General features: G+C 43.4%; 2 protein-coding genes across 2 annotated transcripts; one reads left to right on the forward strand and one right to left on the reverse strand.

The window, feature by feature from the left end:
- Nucleotides 1-2611: 2611 nt before the first annotated feature.
- On the forward strand, nucleotides 2612-10472 carry chodl (chondrolectin). The gene is made up of 7 exons (XM_048266942.1): nucleotides 2612-2915; nucleotides 5707-6019; nucleotides 6531-6688; nucleotides 6954-7004; nucleotides 7391-7480; nucleotides 8537-8633; nucleotides 10115-10472. The coding sequence occupies exons 1-7, from the start codon at nucleotides 2816-2818 to the stop codon at nucleotides 10197-10199; spliced, it is 894 nt and encodes a 297-aa protein (XP_048122899.1). The 5' UTR covers nucleotides 2612-2815; the 3' UTR covers nucleotides 10200-10472.
- A 3769-nt stretch (nucleotides 10473-14241) lies between these two features.
- On the reverse strand, nucleotides 14242-17192 carry lyz (lysozyme). Its single transcript, XM_048266628.1, has 4 exons — nucleotides 16899-17192; nucleotides 16495-16650; nucleotides 16155-16230; nucleotides 14242-14420 (listed from the first exon to the last, which is right to left on the reverse strand). Exons 1-4 carry the CDS (start codon nucleotides 17029-17031, stop codon nucleotides 14342-14344), a joined length of 444 nt encoding a protein of 147 aa, XP_048122585.1. The 5' UTR covers nucleotides 17032-17192; the 3' UTR covers nucleotides 14242-14341.
- Between the last annotated feature and the right edge of the window lie 627 nt (nucleotides 17193-17819).

The following is a 17819-nucleotide window of genomic DNA, read 5'->3' on the forward strand; positions in this document are numbered from 1 at the left end:
TATGACCTAGATTTTTCACTGCAGAAGCACCACTTGTTATTTTTCCAAAAGATATACTTCAGTGAATTTTTAGGAGACACATGAAAGAATGGTGAAATGGGTCCTGACTTATTACTGTGTCCTCCAGGTCAGGACCCCCTCAGGTGCAAGCCAGGCCACTCTAACAAATCTATCTGACAAATACTCTTTCACAGGCAAACGCTCCACGCCAGACAAGTCTCTGGCCTCAGCACCGAGGGTTGGCCAATAAAAGTGTCTCGTAGACACAACAATGCATTTAACCATAATCACTTAAAAAGGCTAGACTTCCCACCGGTGAGCGCACAATAATATTAGATGTCTGCCTGGCCTCATGTAAGTAAATCATGATCCAGGCCGGCCAGGGTAGATTAAATACACCGCTGATTGTTTTATGTGGACAAAGAGATATTGGTAACAATAGACAGGAAACACCATAGAGACAGCCTGATGGTGCAGCGGGGGCCGCTGCAACGGAAACAGCATGAGGGGGGTGGCTGGTATGCAGCCGTGGACGTTATTGATGGTGATGCTCTGGCCGGGTCTGTGGTGCGGGATGCTTGCAGCCTCAGCAGAGTCAGAAGTCACCTGGCCCAGTTATGGCTCACTTTCTGCAAGCTGGCTTCCTCCCTCCCCCCCCCCCCTCGCCTCACGGCATCACAACGCACTCAGACTCCCGGTTTTTGTGATTACCCGACATTTCTTTTAGGCCCCCGCCCCTTCCTCGCTGCCAGCGTTTCCTGCCAGATCTCTTTAATAACCATCCAGATGAGGGTTCCTGTAATAATGCAGCTTCCGTTTTTATTGATAATGTGTCAGAGAATCTCTTAGTGTCGTTATCGAGCACACAAGGCAAAACTGAATGGCATCAACTTCAGAGAAATAACTGATCAATAGCGAATAGCAAATTAAGTAATAGCATTTCTGTGTCGATGCATATTACAGCACAGTTAACAGCCCTGGATCGGCATGGCTCCACAGCCAGATCAATCCGCACGCGGGGCAGGTGTCTGGCCATGACAGCGTAATTGGCCATCAGAGTGAAGGAAGCGGGCAGGAACAATGCCCACAGGCCTCAGTAGACTCGCCAGGCCACTTTCAGACCCATGCTGGGCTGATGAGGGGGCATTGTGGTCTCCCCCACAGGGCAGACGGGCACAGCACAGTGGCCGCAGGGGATGAAGAACTGCTGCTAGTATTATGTGGGACAAAATGGAAGGTGGAATTGGGAGCCAGAGGAATCGGTGACTTCATAAAACATTAGGGAAGTTACTCTGGGTGAAAATGATCATTTGAGGTGGAGCTGACTGCTGATTGGTTGATTGATTGATTGATTGATTGATTGATTGACTGATATACATCTACATCTAATAAAACCAGAAGAGATAGATAGGCTATAATAAAATACAAAGCAGAGAATAGATGTAATACTTTCAAATGGGCTACGGTCAGTAAGCGCCAGGCATGCCAGTTTGAGGATCAAAAGATGAATCACTGCGTTTTCAGTTTGTATCCACTGCAGGCATGAAAATATTTATAATATAAATATTTTGTCCACCTGCCACTGTGGCTGGTGGATTCCAAAATCGACCAGCCACTCAACTTTTCTGCCAGCCACTAGAGATACCATGACCAAAATGATCACGGTTATCGGTATTATTGAGATATGATTAAAATGTGCTGATTTTTTTTTCTAATCCTACCACCAATGTTGGACAGAGCTCATAACTGGCCTGTTCTCCACACACAGTAACAAGACTAAAGGTCAACAAAACAGCTTTCGTATGCCATAGTGTCATAAAAGTGGTGTGGCTCCTTTAAGACAATCATCTGTCATCATCATCTGATTTTAATATTTACAGATATCTAGTCTATATTTAACATTTAACATGTATTTTCTATTTTGTATACAAACACAAACAATCCCTCTGAAACAGTGAAGGCACAGTGCTGCCCATGCCAGCAGTTTCTTTGAAGACAAAAGGAATTTGTGAGACATAATGTAAGGATGGCGAAGCATCGATAGATTTTCTATAGATCTATAGATCGATAGATCGTAGAACCATATTTAAATGAATCATATTTGATTTTCCAAATGCAAGAATAAGAGAGAAAACCCCCACATGCAAGCAAACCCATCAAAACCCACATAAATCTAGGAATGATGCCGTCTCTGCCCAAGCAATGATCTAATCGCATGAAGTATATCAGTTCAGGGAATTCCTCTCATTCAACGGTTCCTGGTAATGGCAGGTTAATATATCCTCATTGAAGAAGACTAGCCAACCATTTTAAAAGGGTACAGCGACTTTTGGTTTGTGAGGATGATACACGATCTAGCCTAGATGCCATGAACTCAAATATGTAATTTCACAGTTTTGATATGCATAATTGCCAAGCTCACATGCTCAGTCGTGTTTTGAGGTTTAATGAAATAGGTGGTGGAGACGCGGGGTTACAGCTGTGGCCCTGGTCGATTAGCTGCAGGCGAGCCTTGGCAGGCACGAGGGGGGAGATCAATAAACGTTAGAGTCGAGTGGTTGAGCGTGCTCGCAACGTTGGGAACACATCACACATCCGACAGCGCGCGGAGAGAGGGAGGAGTGACTCTGCTTCGCCTAAACCTAGAGCGCCCCTCAAACTGACAGGCGAGCTTTATTCAGGGACACCATGTCTATCCCCGAAACTGACAGCCAGAGTGGCCACTAGTGAACAGGAGACAAAGGCATTCTGAGCCTCAGAGGCCGTTTGTCTACGTGTGCTCAGTTGGCGGCTCACGGCGTTTTGAGTGTCTTTTATGAAACTCTGGAGGATGCGCGTGGACATGATTGCTATTCGAATTTTGTCCGGGTTGAGCGTCCTTGTCCTACATGCCCATGGCGCGAGAGTTGTAAGCGGTGAGTCGAAATTAATTACATTTTAAACTCGAGGAAAAGTTTAGCCTCATGGTGAGACTGCAGTTAGGCATACCTAATGCATAACTTATTTGGTATGGCTAAAACGCAATACGAGTGTCTAAAAGGGGAAATGTTTTTGTCAGATTTTGTCAATGAGAAATCTAAAATATTAATTGAAATATAACATGCAAAAGGTTTTAATTAAGTTGTATGGTGAAGTATCCAAAAATTGTAATGCACTTCTGGATTAGAATTATATCTAAATTCTTAAATTTACCCATTGTGCGTGTGTGTGTGAGAGAGAGAGAGAGTGAGTGAAAGTGTGTGTGTGTGTGTGTGAGAGAGAGAGTGCGTTCACAGTTGATTGTTTGACGTGACAGAAATCTTTGAACAGTTTTGTGCAAAAGTAAGCAATAGTACATTGCAAGGCAGTGCAAATAGTGACAACCAAAGCTGAGATCACCGGTATTAAAGAGATGTCTGGAAGGCTTTGACATAGGACAGTGGCGTTGAATGATGGGGTCAAAAGTTTAGGAAATGGTCAAATGGAATTGAGGGATTGAGCATCAGCAAAGAGGGAGGAATCGGAAACAGAGGAAGGAAGCAAAGAGATGAAAAAGTGGGAAGTTGGTGCGTAAACTGCTGAGTCCAGTCCTCCTGCAGGACCCGGCCCATTACCGGACCCAAAGTGATGAGAGTGCAAATCTGGATCAGGCAATTATTTAAAGTACCTCCTGGGCAGTGAGCTAATGTTATTATTAGAGTTTTAACAGAGTGTGTATTAATCACGGTTATTATTCGCAATGTGCTGCTGTAACCCTGGCTTTTTATGAGGGCTTGAATTGCCCTCCGCCATTACCAGTGGATGAGCAGTGAGGTGGTTAAATTCTCGGCTCGGCTACATGATCATATAAAGCTATGACCAGCAGATGAAGAATGCTATGAGCTCATCAGCGCTATACCTTATCCGTCTGCCCTTGCCATGCATCCTCTTTTAGAACCTCTTTTTTGCTTGTCTGTATAAGGGATGTATATCCAAAAGTAAATCCTGTAAATCCTTGACTGCCTCACAAAGGCTTGAATAACATTGCTTGGAGCTTTATTGAGCTTCTGTTTTGTATTTGCTTCCTCTGTGTTGTCTGTCAGTCCACATTCACTCAGTATTGTGAGAACAAGTCCAAAAATGTTACAGTTATTGAAATGGTATTCGATTGGATGGTAATGGATCAGTTATGATTAGGATGATATTGTCTGCACCCAAGCAGCCTGTCAGAGATGTTCCACTGAAAGGATATATCAAGAAGGACTTTCAATGCACTACATTAAAACTCTCGGCAAAACCGGATGATTTAGTCTGAATTGTTCTACAGGCTATTGGATGGTTAAATTCTGGATGGGAGAACGATAACTTGTTTAGCCCTGTGACTCTCATGGGTCAGACAAATTGGGGAGAAAAGATCATCATTGCTCAGACAAGGCATGAAGAGGTTGAGACAGGCAGCGTGCGCCCCAGAGCAGCGCATCATCCATCTACATTTGTTAATTAGCGGAGTTCTTGGACCAAGAGGCAGGACTAATGAATGAAATACTCTGGCTTCCGTGCATGACTGGACTGAAAATATGCTGCTTCTGGCTCTCTGCATCTGAATCCCAACTTCAAACTTTGTTGCCTGACTTGTCTGCTTATTGTAGAGTAAAATATTCAATAATAGAATGGACTGCTATTACAAAAGACATATTTTATATTAGATTCCACTTTATTGTCATTGAGTACAAGTACAAAGACAATGAAATGCAGTTTGCGTCTAACCAGAAGTGCACAAAAAGCAGAAAAGTGCAATGTGATATACAAAGTATAGACAGGTGGTGCATAGACAGGACAAGAAATATAGTGCAGTGTAGACAGTAGTAGGCCTATACAGTTGGTTTACAGAAGGTGGTTTACAGTGATATAAATTAAATATGTGCAGTCTATTAGCAGTTACCTTATAAGAGCAGAATAAATATGGCTATGTAGTATGAACAAGGTATGATGTGTGACGTGCGCATTTTCACCATAAAATTTTAGTGAGAAATTTGAACTGTGATATGGCAATGTGAAAACTCATAAGCCATAACTCAAATTCAAATATATAACGTATATAATATGTCTACATTATAACAACTTTATTCTAATGTGTACACAATATAACAACCATATTCTAATAATAATATAGCAACCTTATTTTGATGTATGTATATAATATGAAAACCTTATTCTGATGTATGTATATAATATAACAGCCTATTCTGATATGTATAACATAATGACCTTATTTTGATATATATAACATAACAACCTTATTGCAGGCCAGATATGTGATATATATATAACAACCTTATTGCAGGCCAGATATGTGATATATATAACAAGCTGATTGCAGGCCAGATATGTGATATATATAACAACCTTATTGCAGGCCAGATATGTGATATATATAACAAGCTGATTGCAGGCCAGATATGTGATATATATAACAACGTTATTACAGGCCAGATATGTGATATATATAACAAGCTGATTGCAGGCCAGATATGTGATATATAAATAACAACGTTATTACAGGCCAGATATGTGATATATATAACAAGCTGATTGCAGGCCAGATATGTGATATATAAATAACAACGTTATTACAGGCCAGATATGTGATATATATATAACAACGTTATTGCAGGCCAGATATGTGATATATGTAACAACGTTATTGCAGGCCAGATATGTGATATATATATAACAACGTTATTGCAGGCCAGACCGTGTGCCATGGGGGCCCAGAGCAGCCGTGCTACAAGATCGCCTACTTCCGCGACATGACGAGCCGCGTGGCCTTCTGGGAGGCGAGTCAGGCGTGCGAGCTGGACGGCGGCTCGCTGCTGAGCGTGGACAACGCCGCCGAGCAGCGCCACGTCGAGTGGCTCCTGCGGGAGATCAGCAGCATCGCCGACGGAGACTTCTGGATCGGCCTGACCCGCTCGGACGGCGACAGCACCCAGGAGCACGCCGGGGTCACCTCCTGCCCAGACCTTTACCGCTGGACGGACGGGAGTGTGTCGGAGTTCAGGTGAGCGGCGGTGGCAGGACGATACACAGCTGATGAGAAAAGAGGAGACCAGCAGAGATTCCTTACGGTCATTTGGAAGCTTTTAAACGACAGACACGCATTGGTTGGGCATATTGTACACAGCTATCAGTTTTGTCAAGTGGGACCTGAACGTTGGTTCCACTTCTGTGGGTTTGTGTGCATGTGATTGGTTGATTTATGCTGTCTTCATGAACCTGTTGTGATGTTGCTGATTGGTGATTGGTTGATTTATGAAGAACCACAGGTTCTCACAGTTCTCACAGGTTTTCAACAGTTCTGAATTTAAATAGATTTGGTGATTATTGTGAATGTCTGCACACTTACATCACTTATGCTACCCTAACATTCCTGTGTGGTGGCATTGACATGGCGATCACTTATGCTACCCTAACATTCCTGTGTGGTGGCGTTGACATGGCGATCACTTATGCTACCCTAACATTCCTGTGTGGTGGCGTTGACATGGGCGTGTCCTCTACCCGTCTCTAAGGAACTGGTACTTTGACGAGCCGTCGTGTGGGGGCGAGGCCTGCGTGGTGATGTATCACCAGCCCACCGCGCATCACGGCCTGGGCGGAGCCTACCTGTACCAGTGGAACGATGACAGATGCAACATGAAGCACAACTTCATCTGCAAATATGAGCCAGGTGACAGAGAATATGCAGACGTCTGAATAAACATGACATGTGACGCTTATGTCCACTTAGACTGCTTCAGACAGGGTTGAACACAGTGTTGGACAGTCCAGAAATGATTAGAACAAACAGCCGCATTTCTTCTTTTGTATGTTCCATTCCAACAGATAGAAACCAGTGTCAAACATTTAATCACACATGCGAACAGACACATCCACATAGGCACACACACACACTCATACAAAACATTATGACAAAGTTATCATTTCTGGTCTAGAGAGCCATTTGGTGAAGGAACAAGGGGACAGGCCTGGAATTCGTGAAACAGGTGAGAGGCTTTCCCACTGCTAATATTACAGACAGGATTACGTAACATACACACCTGTGCCTTGGAAAAATGCTCTTCATGCCACACCTGTACACTTGGACTGGCAACATTCCTGAAACAGATGAAATAGTTTGGGGGGAAACAAATCCCCATAAACCTTAAACAGCCACGTTGTTGGTCGTTTTGAATAATAGTGATACTATAATGAATTCATTTATTGTAATATAATGTATTATGATGATGTAATATAATGTATTATTAGCCTGTAACCTGCTCCATGCTAGTAAATCTTACAAGCATGTTTTCACATTCTGTCCAAAACTCTGGCTGAAACACACTGTTGGTATAACAGGAAGACATGTTTACAAATGTCTATGCATTCTCAGACGCTCACGCATCAGAGGAGTCTGCGAACACGAAGCCAGCTGTGGATGCGGAGGACGGGGAGAGTCCAGTGTTAGTGGCTGACCCCTCAGGTAACACATGAGAGCACCATGAGAACGCAGAACAATTCCTAATCTGACCGCTTATGCGCTCCAAATCTGAACGGTTATGCGCTTATTGCTGGTGCTTTCTCTGAAATGTTCTCCAGTGTTAGGCAAACAAATAAATACCATACTTGACAGTGACACACTGTCCATTCTGCTATCACAAAAGGCAAAAAGGAAAAGAAATGTCAGAACTAATGACATGTATCCCTAGAATGTGCCTCTAGCAGATCTGGTTAGATGTTTAGCTTTCGTCACTTACTCCATTTAGTACTTTCAAGTAATTATGCATCCCATTCTAGCACACACAAGGCATTTGCAGTTAATTAATGTTATAGTGTTGTTAGGAGTGTTAGGATATAGTGTTATAGTGTTGTTAGGAGTGTTAGGATATAGTGTTATAGTGTTGTTAGGAGTGTTAGGATATAGTCGGTGTGTGAGTTCACAGAGTCCAAGAATCTGTTTCCATACGAATCTGAAAGAAAGAAAGGGTCATAAATAAACAGCCATAGTCTAATAAATGGCCTGCAGGTTTTACAAGGCATTTTAAGTGGATGTGTGTTTTCAACATGGCCTGGTTTCTCAGGCCTTACTCTTTAAATATTATTGCATTAGTCCACTTTGATGTAGAGGGTGTCTCTGTCTCAAATGGTACGTAGAGCAAGTAGTTCATGAACACTAAGTGCAGTTTATTGGTTTCTTTGAAAAGGTTATGTTATATTATACCCTTTTCCACAAATTATGAGAAATCTTTCTTTGTACTTTTAAATAATTCTAGGCTTTGAAACCCATTTTAACGCCACAACACAGGCTCCCTTGAGGAAGTCCTAAGTAGAGTACTTGAAGGGCTCTTCTAAAGAGGCAATTAACAAAACAATTCCATTGCAGTCACTTCTAAGCCTAATAAATGAAACATAGGGAAATTATAGTCTGCATTTCCTAAAATGAACCCACAAGAGCCCAGCTGTTCAGAGAAAACATATTCACCACAAACGCTTGCCAGTGTGTGTGGAATGTGAACGCAGCCCTGTGTTCCCATGCCAGGTATGTTCCTGGTGTACGTGATCATTCCAACCATTCCGTTGCTGCTGCTCATCTTGGTGGCGTCCGGGACCTGCTGCTTCCAGATGCTCAGCAAAAGGTGATCACACGTTTCCAGGACTGACATTTTATAATGACTCAAAGTGTATTTTTTCAGGTACCCTCTTTGGTTTGCTTCTAATTCATTTGTTTTCAGTTAATACAAGAAGGCTCTTATACCTGGAATGAGTATAGCACTGAATGTTAAAGAAAACAAACAATTCCCTCTCGCTCTTTTTGTCTCTCACACAGACACACACAGACACACACACACACACACACACACACACACACACACACACACACACAGTTTATTGCGACAGTTTTCATTATTTGTAATCTCCTGGCTTACAGGGGTGCATTTTAATGGCATGTGCTCAGCCTAGCAGCTGCAGTGTATGTGTGTGTGTGTGTGTGTGTGTGTGTGTGTGTGTGTGTGTGTGTGTGTGTGTGTGTGTGTGTGTGTGTGTGTGTGTGTGTGTGTGTTTATGTGTGTGTGTGTGTGTGTGTGTGTGTGTGTGTGTGTGTGTGTGTGCATGTGTGTGTGTGTGTGTGTTTTTTGTGTGTGTGTGTGTGTGTGTGTGTGTGTGTGTGTGTGTGTGTGAGTGTGTGTGTGTGTGTGTGTGTGTGTGTGTGTGTGTGTGTGTGTGTGTGTGGACTCAGTGCTGCAGCATTACAACATGCTGGCTTCATGTCTCAAAGCTGCAGCAGGGCAGTCTGAGCTGTGTCCCGCATCGTATCGCCACATCGATATCTGGACCATGAAGCCAGACATGTACGGACTGAACTGCTGAAGCAAGCCGTTCTCCAGCAACCTCCCTGTGCCCCCACTCCCCCCCCTACACACACACACACACACACATCAAGTGGAGTCTAGTCTTCCTGATGGGGCATTACAAAGCACTTCATTTGTGTAATTTATGATGTTTATTAGGCCCCTGCTCAGTCAGAGCGATGTCTTTTTAACATATTTTCGATCATTGGTCCAGGCAGGGCATCTCCAGACAATGCATTTAATCACAGTCTTAGGCGGCCGGGCTGCCTGCATTAAAAGGCTTGCTGGACCGCGTTCAACTTGCCTCCAGATGAATCGTCTCTCGGGCTTTAATAAATGGGAGGTTCCTCCTTTACAACGTGTGCCACTTGTACCTGTGTCACGGTGCAGCCATCAGAGGAGATGGAATGGCACAGGAGGTCTGATGTGTTGTGAATGCACGCCACCATGAAATGGTTTGACAAGAGTCTGCCTCAGCTATTTATTCGGCGCAGCGTTTTTCTACTGCGTTGCAGTTCCAAAGTACAATTCAGCCTTTTCTATGTATTTGATTTGTAAACAGGGCGTAATGCCACCTTAATGGAGACAGGCAAATGGGTCTTTGAGCAGCAATTTTTCAGACCAAAATCAGATTAATTTATTACCCGTGACAATAGTGGTAAAAAAATGCTTGTTTGAGTAAGATTTGCCAACTGCCTAACTGCCTGCATAGCAAGGGCTTGATGACTTTTGGATCAAACGTTCTCTTTCTTTCTCTCCCCTCATAGCAAGCCGAGGACCAAGACAAGTGTCAATCAGTCAACACTTTGGATCTCCAAGAGCCCCAAGTCTGGGAGTGCCATGGAGGTGTGAGGATGTGCGTGGAGACGTGGCGTAGGAAACCAGCACACCGCTCCTCCTGGGGGCGTGTGGACGAGACGCTGTCGTCCACTTTGTGCAACATGCCGCTTGACCCCTCCGCTTGTCTGCAGACCAGTGTGTTGTCTCGATGCGTAACTGACCCCTCCGCTTGTCTGCAGACCAGTGTGTTGTCTCGATGCGTAACTGACCCCTCCGCTTGTCTGCAGACCAGTGTGTTGTCTCGATGCGTAACTGACCCCTCCGCTTGTCTGCAGACCAGTGTGTTGTCTCAGCGTGTGTTTTGTCTGCAGACCAGTGTGTTGTCTCGATTGTGTCTGCAGACCAGTGTGTTGTCTCGATGCGTAACTGACCCCTCCGCTTGTCTGCAGACCAGTGTGTTGTCTCGATGCGTAACTGACCCCTCCGCTTGTCTGCAGACCAGTGTGTTGTCTCGATGCGTAACTGACCCCTCCGCTTGTCTGCAGACCAGTGTGTTGTCATGCCCAGTGTGCCTCGATGCGTTTGACCCCTCGCTTGTCTGCAGACCAGTGTGTTGTCTCGAGTGACCCTCCGGTCTCGTGTCTGCAGACCAGTGTGTTGTCTCGAAACTGGCTTTGTCTGCATCGTAACTGCTTGTTGTCTCGGCGCGTAACTGACCCTCGGCTTGTCTGCAGACCAGTGTGTTGTCTCGATCGCGTAACTGACCCTCTGCTTGTCTGCAGTGTTTTGTCTCCGATCGTCTCGAGCGTGGCAGCCCCTCTGCTTGTCTGCAGACCAGTGTGTTGTCTCGATGCGTAACTGACCCCTCCGCTTGTCTGCAGACCAGTGTGTTGTCTCGATGCGTAACTGACCCCTCCGCTTGTCTGCAGACCAGTGTGTTGTCTCGACCGATGACCCTCCGTAGACCAGTGTGTTGTCCCTCTGCTTGTCTGCAGACCAGTGTGTTGTCTCGATGTGTAACTGTCCAACAGTCAAGGTCCACCGTGACAAGTGATTCCATTCTTCTGTGTAAAGCTGCATGTTTTTAATCGCATTAGTGGGCATCACATCAGCATTTACCTACAATACCCCTCCACCTGCCATCCATCCACTCATCCGTATTCTCTCATCCATCATCTCTCTCTGTCTCTCTCTCTCTCTCTCTCTCTCTCTCTGTCTCTCTCTCTGTCTCTCTCTCTCTGTCTCTCTCTGTCTCTCTCTCTCTGTCTCTCTCTCTCTCTCTCTCTCTCTCTCTGTCTCTCTCTCTCTCTCTCTCTCTGTCTCTCTCTCCACTGCCTACTCCCTTCACACATCTTGTCTTTTCTTCCTCTGCCGTGCCGTGCGTATCTCTCCTCTCCTGGCGTGAGGGGGAGCTTTGCCTCCTTGTGCACTCGGTTGCTAGGGGAGGGCTTACACTAATTGGCAGCGAGCGCAGGGAGGGAATTAATTACAGTAATTAAGACGGATGCAAATAGGATGGAGATAAAACAGGGGGATTAAGAGTCCAAGCTGACGCAAATAGGGTCACTGCTATTGAAGACTTTGATGAACACAGACATACACACACACACATATATAGACTCAAAAAGAAATGAAACTGCACCAAAAGTCAAACTCCAGTCAAAAGTCCACTGTGTGTTGTGTGTGTGTGTGTGTGTGTGTGTGTGTGTGAGAGAGAGAGAGAGAAGGGGTGGGATTGATAGAAAAAAGGGGAAACTCTCAAGTGCTCTTCCTATGAAATTTCAAAAGGAGAGAAGGAAAAAAGGAGAGAAGTCTCTTCAGACACATTCATCTCAAAGCAACTGTGCCCATGGTTTGGAAAATGAGTTTCATAGTAATTTGTGACATTTCTAATATAGTATTTTAGGCTCTATAGCAGTGATGACCAATATAGTATTTTAGGTTGTATTGCATTATGAACAATCAGCTGATATATGATCCCATTAAACAGTAGTAAATGTTCAAAGCATCCACGGTAAATAACGGAAAACTATGAAACACAACCTACATTCAAAAGAAGCATTTCACGAGTGTGATATTTTTAGTTCTCAAACACAGACAATATTATACAGTTTTGCATGTGAAGCTTTGTGAAATTCATTTCCATTTTCAAATATTAACTTCTATTTTGTATAATTGCATATATTTTGCATAAACTCTGATTGTTTAAATTACCTGAAAGTATTTATACAGTATTATAATCCATAATGTTACACATAAAGTAGAAATCCGGCAAGTTTTCACATAGATATCCATTTCTCAAGGTCACCGAGTACTGTCGGTACGCGAAAACCCGAAAAACAATCAGTTTTACGTAGCTCAAGTTGCTACAGCCAGCAGCTAATGCAGCGAGGCAGCTACAGCGCTACACTCTGGGGGCATGTACATGAGAGATCATAGACCATAGACATGCCCCCAGGGTGTAAAATCGATTGTTTTCGGGGGTTTATCGACAGTAATACTGTATAAATACTTTCAGGTAATTTAAATAATCAGAGTTTATGCAAAATATATGCAATTATACAAAATAGAAGTTAATATTTTAAAATGGAAATGAATTTCACAAAGCTTCACATGCAAAACTGTATAATATTGTCTGTGTTTGAGAACTAAAAATATCACACTCGTGAAATGCTTCTTTTTAATGTAGGTTGTGTTTCACAGTTTTCAGTTATTTACCGTGGATGGAAGTCATACCTCCGTTCATTCATGTGTTAACGACTATCTAAACTTGAACAGAAACAAAGGGTCATCACCAAGGGCCATCACAAAGGGTCATCATGAACCCAGATCGTTGCTTGAACTGGGTCAGAGGAATCTGCCAACTTGGAAGTGTTTAATTTATTGGAGTGTGTGTGTGTGTGTGTGTGAGTTAAATAATATTTATGTTGAGAGAAAAAAAAACGCATAAAGATGCGCAGAGAGAGTGCAGCTGTTGGTTGTGCGGATGTTTAGATTGCTGTATGTTGCTCTGACCCTGTTGGTTGAGTGTTTTATATTCCTCCTCCTCCTCCTCTTCACCACCTTCTTCTGCAGCATGTACAGAACTCCAGGACTCTTTATTGTCGGGGGGGGGGCATAGAAAAGGGATTATTTTTCACTTGTATCTCCTTTTGTGAACATGAAAATAAAAGTGCTTAGTGTGTAGAGCGGCTGATTTTCGTGTCAGAGTCAGTAGACATACTACACACACACACACACACACACACACACACTTACATTAAAGTTGACAGAAAACAACATAAAAAAGACATAAAGACAGATCACATAGATCTGAAGGGGTGACTGCACACATTCACATTTTCTCTCCTTCTTAGTGATCATATTCTGTGCCCCTCGCCATGCCATGGGGTATTTATATGTGTGCCCCTCGCCATGCCATGGGGTATTTATATGTGTGCCCCTCGCCATGCCATGGGGTATTTATATGTGTGCCATCATGGGGTATTTATATGTGTGCCCCTAGCCATGCCATGGGGTATTTATATGTGTGCCCCTCGCCATGCCATGGGGTATTTATATGTGTGCCCCTCGCCATGCCATGGGGTATTTATATGTGTGCCATCATGGGGTATTTATATGTGTGCTTTTTCTCAGGCTGCAATTAGCAATACAAAGCACTTAAAAACACACTGGTAATTAGCGAACCAATTAAACTAATCAGTCTTTTGCTTCGACAGGAGAGCTGGCGTCACACACACAGGCTCGGGTAATTATAGATATGACGGTAATCACTGCCTTTGAAGTGCAGGGGGTAGAATTAAAGAAACATAGCCTTTCCCATCTGGAGAAGAGGTTGATTCTCTCTAATGAGGGAAAAAAATCGATTCAGAAAGACACATAAATGTTCATAAATGTTAGTATCTTACATCACTGGTTTTGAAAGCAGTGTAGTCTAAATATTGAGGAGGGTGTTAAAAATGACGAAATTGAAAATGACTGATCAATGAATCCATGTCTCCAAGATAATCGTCCATAGTATCAGCATTCATCCCTAATTGATACCCCTAATTGAAACATTTTTTTAGTAAAGGGACACTGTGTTCACAACGCTACAAAAAGAATAACTTCTGTCTTCAGTGAGAAATGCTTTAATGACACGCAATAAAAAGCACCATGCACAGACATTTGCAGTAGGTGGATCAGTGAAAAGCACCATGCCACCACAGTGTCCTTCAACTGTCCTTCACAAGGTCACACCCTTTCACCCAGCGTGTCATCTTGCGACCGTCGCAGTAATTGGTCCAGGTGTCCCTGTAGGCGAAATAACTCATGAACAGGATTCGGTAACATCAACTAATACATCAATCACAACAGTCAGCCCAGAACTGCTGCAGACGCTCCTATCACCCCGTATTATCCAAAGTGAAATCAAAATCCAACATCTGAGCCAGATCTGAATGATCATGTAGGAGGAACAGCCTTTTCTAAAAATGTTAAAGGAACACGCCAACTTCTTGGGAAATTAGCATGTCTGCCGTCTACTCCAAAGTTGGATAAGAGGATACACACTCTTCTCCTCTGGGTGATACACACCCTTCTCCTCTCTGTGTGTGAGACATACATTTGTGCAATAACCCAGTTTTGACACTGTAATTCATGTCGGGGTCAAAAAAATCAACTCTCTAACCTTTTACGGGGCAGCCGTGGCCTACTGGTTAGCACTTCGGACCTGTAACTGGAGGGTGCCGACCAGTATGCACGGCTGAAGTGCCCTTGAGCAAGGCACCTAACCCCTCACTGCTCCCCAAGCGCTGCTGTTGATGCAGGCAGCTCAATGCGCCGGGATTAGTGTGTGCTTCACCTCACTGTGTGTTCACTGTGTGCTGTGTATGTTTCACTAATTCACGGATTGGGATAAATGCAGAGACCAAATTTCCCTAACGGGATCAAAAGAGTATATATAATTCACTGGAAGTGGGTTGGAGCAGTTAGCCTATCCTATAGCTCCCTTTTATATATAGGCTAACTGTTGGCATGTTCCTTTAAGTACTGTACATCAGACAAGTACTTTTTAAGTTATATGGGTGGACTAAACACACACACATACACACACGTATGGACACAATTACCACAGTCTACAGAGGAGGGGGGATAGTGAGGGCAATTAGGACAGATACTGGGACTTCACTTAACTGTGGAGTCTGTCTAATCACTAACTATTTTTATTGCTGAATTTAATAAGTATTATTATTTTACTGACACGTGATGTTTCAGTAGCTTGGGTGAACCCAGACAAATCTGTGAGCGCATTTGAATTTGCTCTGGAGGTCCGTTTGGAGACCCTCCCATTCAAGCTGAATTCCAAATCACCAAAACCCCAGGAACCAATCAAAACCACTTATCCGGTATGGGGCGGGCTTTATATAATGACAGACAGAGTGTGTTGAGCAGTAGCGGAACTGCTGATGATGTCAGCAGTAAACAACATAGACATTCATTTGCTTCGGAATTGAGTACACAACTGCATTTAACCTTAGTTTGGCATTGAGTACACAACTGCATTTAACCTTAGTTTGCAAACGATTTGGTAAGAGTTTAATGTACCAATTTAAGTTTAATTTCACTGCTTGGAAATCCAAAGTGAGTGGAGTGTTGGTGTTTTAATTCTGGCCATAAGAATTTTCCATTATAAATAAAATCAGGTTCCTAAGTCAAGTATTTGTGTATACAAGGAATTTGGTCTCTGCATTTATCCCATCTGTGAATTAGTAAACACACAGAGCACACAGTGAACACACAGTGAAATGAAGCATACACTAACAAGGAGCAGTGAGCTGCCTTGCTACAGCGGCGCGCGGGGAGCAGTGAGGGGTTAGATGCCTTGCTCAAGGGCACTTCAGTTGTTGATGTGGGCATGGGAGAGCAGTGCTTAAACACTTCCCCTACCCACATTTTTCCTACTGGTCGGGAATCGAACCGGCAACCCTTACAAGCCCGAAGCCCTAACCAGTAGGCCACAGCTGCCCCCATATGACTTGGACTTACCAAGCCTTCAGCCCATCCTGCTCCACGATGATTTTCAGGCAATTAATAGAAGCCACCAAGTCATCGTTCAGCAAATCTGTTAAAGAAATACGAGTAAAAATGTTGAAAATAACCCTCATTTGCATGGACCTTTAAAGTGTTGCTTTCAGACAAGTCTTTTAAGGAATTCTCTCTCTTTCAATCTGTCTTGCAGAGAGGGTTAAAGCAGAGATTTTATAATCAAGGATCTTTGTGTCTTGACTCAAGCTTTTGATTAAACAATGAAAAGCAATATTTTACGGAATGTTTAAATGTTCTGTAACCATAGTAATAAAAGTAACAATAGTCTGTGGAACTCTACCTGCACAGTTCACTTTGCACAGATTCTTTCCTCCAGGGGTTCCATCATCACACCACTTGTAACTGTTGATCTGGAAAATTCCGTAGTCTTTCCCCACATCGGCAGATCTCACCTTATGAGACTTCCACTTGGTCTCCCAGAAGGCCATGCACACATCTACAGAGTATACAGGCCGAGTCAAGAATATACTGTGCATAACTGACAAATTTCAAAATGTCAGTCTATGTCAATCTGACACATTCCACAATTAACATACACTCACTGGGACAAAAAACACTGAATAATAAATTAGATAAATGTCTATAAATATGTTCATCAATAGATCCATCCATAGAAACAATGTTCAATTACACGAACCACGCACATGTGTAGTGTAATTGATTTGAATGCATAACTCTACTCACAGTTGCCTAAGGAATGTCCCCCAAAGCCGTCAAGGCCTCCGGCTCTGAAGATCTTGGCTACTTCACAACGCTGGAAGCGGCGTGACAAGCACAGGGGCGCACACACCAAAGCCATCAGCACAATCAGCCTCATGATGTGTGGCGATGGCTAGCTGGGATTCAAAAGGATACAGCTACAGGTCTGGCTCTGCTCTGAGGAAGGCACAGCTACAGGTCTGGCTCTGAGGAAGGCACAGCTACAGGTCTGGCTCTGCTCTGAGGAAGGCACAGCTACAGGTCTGGCTCTGCTCTGAGGAAGGCTTCCTGCTCCATCCTTTATATTGGGGCAGGGGAGGAGGAATGTGGCGCAACAAAAACACTCAAAGTCAAAATATACACCTTTCAAAACAGAGAAAAGGGGGACGTCTTTTGTTTTGTTGTGTGTCTACATGTGTGTGTGTGTCCTTACAGGCATTTAGACATCATCGAGGGACTTTCTACTGTGACAGTTGAAACAAATACTTTCTACTGTGACAGTTGCAGAAGTTGAGAAACATTCAGCAACAAAGTCTTTCTGGTTGCCATATTCTAAGCCTATAACCCTCATTCAATTACTTATTTGGTAATAAGTCAGATTACAAAACAGACCTTGCCAAAACTCTGGTTGTGAAAGGCTAACAGAAAATAACACACAAATAAAATGTTGTAAGGAAAAAGAGAAGTTCATGGCCTTTTTAACCAATACTTAAAAATGGTTGGAATTGGCTGTTAATGGAATATGACAAAAAGCTGAAATTCAGTCAGCTTGATATCATGGTAAATGCTATCCTGTTCACCACATACTCTCTCTGCCTAATGTTTCTGTTTCTGGCATTTTTTCCACACATGTTCAGTCAATATCACTTTCATTTTAGCATCAACACTCTGAATTTGTTCTGCAGC

This window comes from Alosa alosa, chromosome 16 (genome assembly GCF_017589495.1).
Source record: "Alosa alosa isolate M-15738 ecotype Scorff River chromosome 16, AALO_Geno_1.1, whole genome shotgun sequence".
NCBI classification, from domain to species: Eukaryota; Metazoa; Chordata; class Actinopteri; order Clupeiformes; family Clupeidae; genus Alosa; species Alosa alosa.